The sequence below is a fragment of the Gymnoscopelus microlampas genome, assembly GCF_963454915.1.
Source record: "Gymnoscopelus microlampas genome assembly, chromosome: 1".
Taxonomy (NCBI): Eukaryota; Metazoa; Chordata; class Actinopteri; order Myctophiformes; family Myctophidae; genus Gymnoscopelus; species Gymnoscopelus microlampas.
Genome location: NC_139962.1, coordinates 57,603,542 through 57,614,183, shown reverse-complemented (window position 1 = coordinate 57,614,183; position 10,642 = coordinate 57,603,542). Strand labels below are relative to the sequence as shown.

The window sequence follows — 10,642 nt, the reverse complement described above, 5'->3', positions numbered from 1 at the left end:
TGTGTGTGTGTGTGTGTGTGTGTGTGTGTGTGTGTGTGTGTGTGTGTGTGTGTGTGTGTGTGTGTGTGTGTGTGCGTGCGTGCGTGCGTGCGTGCGTGCGTGCGTGCGTGCGTGTGTGTGAGAGAGAGACATACACAGACATAAAGAGTAAAACGTATGATGTTAATGTACTACTTAACATTAAAATAGCTAAAGGATATTACAATAAAATAAAAATGGCACACATTAACACATTGATTGCCAAGAACGCATTGATGCGTTCTTTCAAATCCATCGCTTGCGTGCCGCAATTCAAAAGATCGCATATATGCGTTCTTTTGAATTTTCATTGTTTAACCTGTGATCGCGCTGTTCTGTTTATTTTTTCATCATCAGTTTCGTGTTCCACTTCCGGAATCCGGGGATCCGGATTCATGACGCAGATTCCGTTTCCGGTTCTAATTTTTTTTCCCCTGTCATTTTCGGCCAGAATAGGGAAAAACACGTTTTTTCACACGGTATAAAAAACGAACGGAGAGCTCCACTTCTATTTTCTTTAGTCTGGGTGACTAACAGTCATCGTCGTCGTGTATCACAACGGTCTGAAGGATTGTCGAAAACGTCACATCCGGTTGTGGCGTATGGACTGTTTGAGCCTGTTTGGGGGGGGTCGTGCGAGTCAGCGAGTGATCGAGGTGTCAATCTACTGCTCTCTGCTGGTCGATCTGTGGTATGTGTTTAAAACGCAGCCAGACAAGCTATTTGAATGAAAAATTACAAAATAAAAAAATAAAAAAACACGAAAATCGCTGGGGTGAATACATTAGGAATAAACTCTGGCAGTCAATGTGTTAAAACAGAAACAATGCTTGTAATGTTGTCTTGACATCTAGTGTCCAACATCAAATATCTTTACTGACTTAGTCGAGAATCAAGAAGGTCACTAACTTACTAAGTACACGCAGCAAAAGGTTTTTGGGACGTGTTCCGCAAAATTGTGCTAACATTCTATGTGATAATATATTAAAGCAACACAAAAAGTAAATAAATAATTGTCAACATTGTCAGCCAGTTGGTGACCTTCCTGAGTCTGACCCCAGGATTGAAATTCCTCAGTGGAAGAGCAGGGAGACTACCTTCAGTGCTATAGCTGTATTATATAACATACTCTACCTGTCTACCATACAGATTGATCATTTTATTCATTACAATATGTCCTGGATTTCAGCTTTAAGGGAATCAAACACAATTAAAGTTCTAAATTGTAATTATGGAAAGGCCTTTCGAATAAAAGGATGTTTTTACGAAGGGATTTTAAAAGACAAGTGATTTATCAGGCCCAGGTCCTCAGGCAGGGTCGTTCCAGAGTGGAGAAGTCCTGACAGCAAAAGGCACGGGTCACCATTTGTCTTCAGTCTGGACTCAGGAACAACCAGCAGGTTTCTCTGCCTGAGGACCTCAGGCTGCACACATCAGGCTTATAAGCGGCTAATAACTCTAAAATGTAATTAGGAGCCAGGCCATGAAGTGCCTTAACCCTTTAAGACCGGGAACGCATCTGAGTGTCATCTTTTGATTTCTTTGACTATTCAAAAATAGATATACAAGCTCGCACGCTTGTAGATCTGTTATTTATTATTTTTTTGTGAACATTTTTGCAAATCTTTTAATATTTATAATTTTTTAAAGCGAACATTTTAACTCAAATCTTTGCTTATCTTTGATTCTACAAAAATGTCTTCTAAAGCCTAACAGTTTTTGGAAAAAGAATTATGTTGCTATAATATCAGTGGTTCTCAAACCTTTTTCATGTCAAGGACCCCCAAAATGTGTATTTGTATTTGGCCGCGGACCCCCATCTCAAAATAAGTTGTTCCAGGGACCCCCCAGAAGCCTAATACATCTTAAAATGACAGAGATGTGTTCCCGGTCTTAATGGGTTAAAATAAATGAGCTTGGGCGCTCGGGTTGGCACAGGGGGGGGGGCCTACACCTGTCCACCATCGCCGAGTCTAGATGTTGGAATCCATTGTGGTTTAACCGGCTATAATGCACACAATTTGCCGCGTCGGGAGGAGGGAGGCCTGGCGGGGAGGCTGATCTTTGTCTCTGTGCCAGCAACTCCTACGGGCTGGGGCTGCAGGGGGTGTTAACCCATTAAAACCCGGCAACGCATCTGTGTAACCACTTAAACCATTATGTTGTACTCTGGCTATTCAAAAATAGCAGATCTACAAGCTCATAGCGCGGCACCAAGTGCCACGCTATGAGCTTGTAGATCTGCTATTTTTGAAAAATCATGAAATGTTTGGCAAATCTTTGAATATATATATTTTTTTTAAAGCATTTTTTTTGCTTCTGGGGGGTCCCTGGAACAAAATATTTTGAGATGGGGTCTGCCGCCAAATGCATATCATTTTGGGGGTCCTTGACATGAAAAAGTTTGAGAACCACTGATATTGTAGCAACACACGTGTTTCAGAGAACTGGATTTAGAAGACATTTGAAGAAACGGCCTCAGGTCTTAAAGGGTTAAACCCGCCTCACTGGCAGGTGAGCCAGTAGGGTACAATAGCAATGGCAACACAGAAAAGTGTGGAGAGGCGGGTTAATTGACGTAAAGTCTAAATTGGGAGAAGAAAAAGTAATTGGCCACTCTAAATTTAGAAGCGTGCGCGCGGCATATCCACAGACTGGTTGTTAGAGGGTTTCAACAACCTGGGATGCCCAAAAAGGAGACAAAAAGGCTGGCAACGCACTACTGTGCTGTCTCTGCCTTAATTGGTAGCCGCCACATATGGCGGAGATTACTTATACCCATCGAGTACTGAGTGATATGCTTATTGTATCATGAAGACGTATGCCATGATTTTGTGCATGTAACCCTAAAGGGATAGTTCACCAAAACGATTATTTCTTCTATAGATTATATTTTTTAGTTTTTGTCACATTCCTAAACCAATAATTTGATGACCAGTGGGAGACAGCAGCGGTTCTTGTAGGAGACACAAAGGAGACTCTTTGTGTCTCCTACCGGAACCGCTGCCGGTCATCAAATTATTGACTTAGGAATGTGACAAAAACAAAAAAATATCCATGAATTCAAGTCTCCATGGGGTGATTAATCAATAGAAAAAAAGTATTTGTTTGAGTGAACCATCCCTTTAACTGTACCTTTTAATATTTGTGTCCTTGTATGCGCTCTCTTTATGTGGACATGAATACGTGTGTGTGTGTGTGTGTGTGTGTGTGTGTGTGTGTGTGTGTGTGTGTGTGTGTGTGTGTGTGTGTGTGTGTGTGTGTGTGTGTGTGTGTGTGTGTGTGTGTGTGTGTGTGTGTGTGTGTGTGTGTGTGTGTGTGTGTGTGTGTGTGCTGTACACACATACTGTAGTAATGTATGCTCTCTCGTGTGTGTGTGTGTGTGTACACACTGTATACACATAATGTATATGCTCGCTCGTGTGTGTGTGTGTGTGTGTGTTACAGTGTGAAGGAGGATGTGTTCTGGAGGAACTATTTCTACCGGGTGTCTCTGATCAAACAGTCGGCCCAGCTCACGGCTCTGGCCGCCCAGCAGCAGCTGCACAACGATGGACAGGACAGAGAACAGGACGTCCCTCTCCCAGGTCTGCGTTTCAATGCAATGGATTAACCCATTAAAGCTGGGAAAGCATCTGTGTCATTTTAGATTTTAGCTATATGTACATAGCAACATACGTGTTTCAGAAAACTCTTAGGATTTAGGATATTGGTGGTTCTCAAAAACAGCAGATCTACAAGCTCGCAGCGTGGCACGAAGTGACGCGCTGTGAGCTTGTAGATCTGCTGTTTTCGAGAACAACATTTTGAAAACTTTTGAAACATTTTTGCTTGAACGTGTTTGAAAAAATTTGAATAATTAAAAAATCTGGGGGTCTCTCTGGCACAAAACAGTTTCAGTTCAGGTGGGGGTGTTATTATTATTATAATTATTATTTTGCATTAGACGAACACTTCCGCTGCTTCAAACTATTGGCTGACCGGCTATGAAACTAACAGCAGTCTGTTTTATCATGCAGAAAACGTCAGACCAAAAACCCCACCCGTTTCCATCAGTGACATGCAGAAGGTAAGAGCAACCTTTGCATTTACATGTTGGACATACGACTGATGAATTAGCCAACTCGTTACTTATAGGAATATACTGTTGACTGATTACTTACGCAGTCCAGCATGCAACTAGAGAAGAGGCTTGACATCGTGGATCATCTGCATCAGTGGTTCTCAACCTGTGGGTCGGGACCTCCAGGGGGGTCCCCAATTTATTTTGGGGGGTCCCCAGATGATTAGCTTAAAGTGCAACATTGTTTTTCCGACTCAACAGTAAACAGTTTATACAAGGTATCTGCACATTTATAAAGTGACAATTGAATGACTTTTAAGGGCTTTTTTTTTTACCAAATTGGCCAAATTGTCAAATATTACATAATGAAGAGGCAAACATTGTGAAAATAGCCGATCTACAAGCTCACAATGCCTCGCAGTGCGAGGCATTGTGAGCTTGTAGTTCAGCTATTTTCACAATATTTATCTGTGGAGCCGAGTCAAACTAAATGTAATGCCTACAATTCCAAGTGCTTCTCAGGGTGGGGGGTCCCCAGTTCAAATATGATTATTTTGGGGGGTCGAGGCCTGAAATGTTTGTGAACCCTTGTACTACAGAATATCTAGACAACAGTATCAGTTGTTTTTTTATATTGAAATGACTTAAAATGAGAACAGTTCTGTAAAGGTGACCGTACAGGCGGCTTCGTGGACATCATCACAGTAATGATATAACGAGTCGAGGAAGTTTCTAGTTGTACATACTGCATTGACTGCCACTGTACTTGGTACAATATTGGATTGGCAAAAAACAGATATATTTCCAATGCTTTGGAAGACTTTCTAACGTACTTAATCCTCTTTGTGCTGGATAGCACATAAGCAGGGGTGCACATAACTGGTGCGCAGGTGCGCATGCGCACCCAAAATAAATAATGCGCGGCACATCAGACGACGCGAGGCGCTTTTGCGCACCAACAGCTGGGACTGGAATTTACAAGCTTTTATTTTTTTTAGCAAAACTAAAAAATATAAGCCTGGAGATCGAGGCTAGGAATTTACTTCCTGAAGCCACACTCACACAATCACGCTAAAGCACGCGTTGGCCCCATACACAGCCATTAGGCGGAGGGGGAGAGGACGCATGCTGCACGTGATTGTGTGATTGTTGCCTCGCATCGCCTCGCATTGCGTCGCTGCGTGCACGCAGCCAGCAGCGGCTGTTAAGAGGCACTCGTCACCGATGATGAACGCACCGTAATGGTGCAAAATATGCCGTGAACGTCCCAATCTGGCGGATAAAAGCAGCGCAGCACAGGGCACCAACCTTGGGGGGTTCACCAAACGGTGTGAGAAAAAAAAAAAAGGCGAAAAACAACGACATTTGGAAGCAGAGCGTCCTTTTTTCTCGCGCAAAAAAATATACTGTAAGTGTCCTTGTATTTTTGGACCGGTGCAATTATAAGCAGCAGCAAGGTAATACTACTTCCACCCCTGACGTCACAGCAGAGGCGTCGCTAGGTCTCTTCTAGATTGGGGGCTTAGCCCACCAGGCAACGGCCACATGCACGCTGCGCGCGTGTGCGATTTTTTCGCGGATTCGGGTACTTTTTTGTTACTTTATTTCGGTGTTAGGGGTAGGGTTAGGTTAGGGTTATAGATATATAATTAAAAAAAAAAACTTTTTTAATTTTTTATTGGTGGCTTTGGATAAAACATTGGTGGCTATAGCCACCGAAGCCCCCGCCTAACGACGCCACTGCGTCACAGCCTTGAATATGGGAAATGTTGGGAGTGGGGCAGAAGACGATAACGCAATGGTGACTATGAACCACGTACCCAAACCCGTTGGAGGCTGCTTTTCCCAAGCTGAAATCTGCACTTAAACTGCAAGGCTCTATGGCTGTGTTGTTGAATACATAAACAGCTTAACGCCAGGAAAGTCCCAGGTGGTGTCAATAATAGGCTACTAATCACCATAATCATAACAAAATTCAGAATCACAGCGCTGCCTGTTTTGGATTCCGCACGTTAAAGCATATTCATTCATTTGTTTGTCTATTTATTAACTGCTACTGCAGTCTTACCCTGCGGTACATGAAAACTCCTGTTACAGTCATGGATCAACTTCAACCTGGTGTTTGCTTTTTCTCCATTTACGGTCCGTACATCTATGTAAACGTTCAGATTTCAAATATAAAGTGCTTACCCCATGGCCACGGATGTTACAATTATGCACGGGACTCTCACAAGTACCCGTATATTCTGTATTGTTCAATAAAAAGCATTTTAATCCGATCAGTGGCCATTTTGTCATAATGAATCAGAGTGCAATACACCTACCAACCGATAGGGTCACTCAGTTGAAAGCATATGGAGAAAATGGCCACCGATCAGATTAAAATGTTTTTTATTGAACAATACGGATGATAGGGGTACTTCTGAGAGCCCGTACATACATGTAACATCAGTGGCCATGGGATAAGCACTTTATATTTGAAATATGAACGTTTATGTAGATGTACGAGCCATAAATGGAGAAAGTGCAAACACCAGGTTGAAGTTCATCCATGACGGTCGTGACAGTCGACCGTCATGTATCCATGGCTATTACTCCCTCTAACATTTCCCATGTTTTTAGTTTATTGAAATAATGTCATGCACATTTGTCCAGTGCATAGCCTACTGCAGGCCTTGTTGACTAGATTTAGAGGAGATTTTGAAGCTCTTGCTCCTGAAATGATCGATTATTTTAAAGGGGAAAAGCCATCCTTTAACATGCAAGTCAATGGGTGAGAAGCAGAGCTTGCCAGGCGCTGCCAGGCCTGGGTGTGACTAACTTCGCACCACCAGTCACTGAGTTGAGTGGGTGGGGCTTAGCGAAGGGTCCGTTATAACATAACAAAACACTTTTTTTTTTCACATGAGTTGGATTTCCAGCATTAAAGGTATAGTAGGCAACATTAAGCCTAAATTTAAAAAAGATTTATATATATATATTTTGCATTTTTTTCCCCTCTCTCAGCCACTATATAATGATGCTGGGGTGTTTTCCTGCATTGAAACACAGTCCTCTTTCTGAAATCCGTATTTTCCCTACTGTTTATGTTTATGTTATGTTTGTCGGGACGTAAATTAACGCACGCATGTGCGCGTCCGTGTCCGTGTGAACTTTTTACTTTCGGTTTTAAAACGCTCTCAAACTTCTTTTTTGAGGCACAGAATTGACTTTTAAGATAGCGTTCGGATAGAATTTAGTTGTTTAACTTCATATATGTGGTCAATTTATCATGAAAAAGCCTATTTAAAAAAAAAAAATCAGAGAACCGGCAGGGGTGGGCAGGACACGCATTGTATCCGAATAAAGCAACCTATTTTCGGCATGGCCCGTTCAGAAGTCCCCCCTGCGTCACCCCCTGGTGGTCGGGGAAACGAACTGCTGGAGGGGCGGTGTTTGACAACAGTTTTTTTCTTTGTTTACGTCTGAACTTGCCTACAATCCCTTTAAGTTGTTGTCGTCCTCCCAGCCACCTCAGGAGGAAGACGAGGAGATGTCCACCAGCCCCGGCGTGTCCGAATTTGTGAGCGACGCTTTTGACTCGACGTCCATCGACCAGGACGACTTCAGGAAGGAGATGGAACAGCTGGTGCTGGACAAGAAGGAGAGCAGCCCCCCCACTCCTGATGGTCAGAGTCCTTTACTTTTCCTAAGGCTTAGGGTGCTTGCTGACGCTGTTGAACATCACTGCTCACATTACAGTACCGTTACACTACATGTGGTTTCACTCATGTAGGGATGCAAATTATAGATTCATTCTTTATTGTTTAGTTCAGAGGTCTTCAACAGGGGGTCCTCAGAGTTACTACAGGGGGTCCGCCAAATCTTTGTGTGATAGGATTTTTTTTTTGCATTAACCACTTGAACCCTAGAATTCCTTTTCTGAGGAGAACTCTAGCCAAAAATAGCTGATCTACAAGCTCTCAACGGCTCGCAGCGCGAGGCGTTGAGAGCTTGTAGATCTGCTATTTTTGGCAAAGAGGCTATAGGTGTAGAGGGAAAAAATAGCAGACTAAGTTAAAAACAAACTTAAATCTGAAACACAATTTCATACAATATAGAGTGGGGGGTCCCTGCTTCATCTCTCTCTCAGCTAGGGGGTCCTTGGCCTGAAAACGTTGAAGACCCCTGGTTTAGTTGATAACCTTATCGATCGATTCATCGATTAATAGATTTTAGGTGTGTGTGTGTGTGTGTGTGTGTGTGTGTGTGTGTGTGTGTGTGTGTGCTCATGTGGTGAAGTCACTTCTTTTGGGCTTGTTTTCGTAGACCCGGTTGCTTTGTTTCTCTCTCAAAATCTTGCAACACTGCTTCTCTCTCTCTCCTCTCTCAGAGGAACCGGCCGACTGGGAGAAGGAGCTCCAGCAGGAGCTCCAGGAGTACGAGGTGGTGACGGAGTCGGACAACAAGGACGACCAGTGGGACCAGGAGATCGAGAAGATGCTGCAAGGCGACGACAGCTAGGCCGCCGTTCGCTTCGCTTCGCCGTCTTCTCCGCACAAAACACTCAGCAGGCCCCTTATAACTTATGACTTATGGGAGAGGAGGGGGTTTAGTATTTCCCTCCTGTATGATTATGACCCGTCGACTTGTATCCACGCTCTATAACAGATAATACTACGAGTAAATAAGCATAGATAAGAAGGGTAGAAGGTTTGGGACATACGATAACCGCATGTTATGACCAGTGTTGTTACGGTTTGGTTGAGCGTGTCCTTTAGGGCTGGGTGATATGGACAAAATCAAATATCTCTATATTTTTTTGACCAAATACTTCGATGTTGATATTGTGACGATGCTACTGTGTTGTGACGATAATGTTTTTTCTTTTCTTTTTTTAGAATAGCTAAAATAGCTGATCTAGATGCATTTTCGTCATTTCTGAAAAAAAAGGAAGTATAAGATAGGAAAAGACAACACTTATATACCCAGACGATATCAAGTGGCATATTACGAACGATATAGATATTGTTATCGACCGATGATATACAGTGATATTTTTTTTTCTGTCCACGCGCAAAACTATGCTTCAGTGTAGCACAGGGAGCGGCAACATGACAAATGAAGACAGGACATCCAAGTGTTTGTTTTTCAAGCGCCGGGGCCACAAAAAGTAGCCAAATCCACACAAGAAGTGACGTCAACACGCGTGACGTATTTTTTTTCTCCCCTATTCGCACTTACTCGGGCATAATGTCAGTGTAGCAAAAATAATAATATCAATATATTGCCCAGCCCTTAATGTCCTTTACTTCTCATAATATCAGTGGTTTCTCAAAGTGGGGTCCAGGGACCCTCAAGGTTCCTTGAGGGGGTTCCAAATGGACCCTTACAGATCTGTAACTCTGAGAGTGTACACATTGAACCACCTTAACTCATTGAGTGCCACAATCCGTCAAATCCGTCACGTGGCCTGACGCCCAGAGCGCCACGATCCGTCAAATCCGTCATAAAAAAAATTTCAAAATATTTTTTTTTTTTCAAAATAAAAGTTTTTTTTTTTTTTGTTTTTTTTTTTGGGAAAAACATGTTCAGAACCCAAGATATGATGATTTGAAGATTTGCTGCTCCATCCACTCCTTGTTTAACCTATAACTTAAAAAGGCTGTATCTCGCTTCCTAAGCACTTTTTTTTTACAATGAATTTTGGCTGTGGCACTCAGAACCAAAATTCCATTAACATGAATAAATAAGTTTGGCACTGAATGAGTTAAGGGTCCATTTGGTTCCATTTGTACACCCAAATGTATGGGGGGTCCTTGAAAAATGTTTGAGAGAACCACTGCACTTTAGTTTCCATCAGTCCGTTGTACTAAAGAAGGTAGCCTGCAGATGGCGCTTTAGTACAAGTCCCAGACGTTCTACTCTGGTAGAGGGGGCCTGTTTGAAATTATAGACTTGGAAATGTATCTTTACTTCAACTACTACTGGTGGTGATTTGTACAGTTAAGACTGACAAAACATAGAGCTATGTGTATGTAAATAAAGAGGATTGTGACCCTGCACAATAATGAATAATTATCCAAAATAAATTGCCATAATTTGCATAGGTATGTCCTCTTTAAAAAAAAAAACTGTTATTTGAATGATTCCTGATATTGTGTGTGTACTGCATATGTGAGGTTTCTGTTTGATACTTTCTCTTAATAAATATTCCTTTCTTATTATGGACAGAATTCTACCAGTGCATTATGAATCAAGTTTATATTACGCACAGGGGGATATAGTTGCTGTCTGACCGAAACCTCTTATGTCCATAATTTAACATGTTTTTTTTGGAAATTCACGCCCTACTACAGCCAGTGGTGTGTTCTACCGTTATACGCCGTATACGGCGTACACAGTCCAGATTATTTTGGGAAGAAGCCTATACAGTCTAATAACCATTTCATCCATTGAAAACGCGAGAGCGTATACCCACGACCACGCGCACCGTATCGTATCGTATACCCTCCGGAAACACCTAGAACACGCCACTGTTTACAGCGTCACAAAAGCATCAAAAGTAGCAGATCCGCAAGC

At 42.4% G+C, this 10,642-nt stretch overlaps 1 protein-coding gene across 1 annotated transcript in view; it reads left to right on the top strand.

The window, feature by feature from the left end:
* Nucleotides 1-10,301, top strand: part of syap1 (synapse associated protein 1) — an 18,695-nt gene extending 8,394 nt beyond the window's left edge. Inside the window, exons 6-9 of the mRNA XM_084065188.1 lie at nt 3,466-3,605; nt 4,038-4,087; nt 7,590-7,749; nt 8,454-10,301. Of these exons, the coding sequence (XP_083921314.1) occupies nt 3,466-3,605; nt 4,038-4,087; nt 7,590-7,749; nt 8,454-8,584 (481 nt within the window). The 3' untranslated portion in view covers nt 8,585-10,301. The remainder of the gene's footprint in view (nt 1-3,465; nt 3,606-4,037; nt 4,088-7,589; nt 7,750-8,453) is intronic.
* The last annotated feature ends 341 nt before the right edge of the window (nt 10,302-10,642 follow it).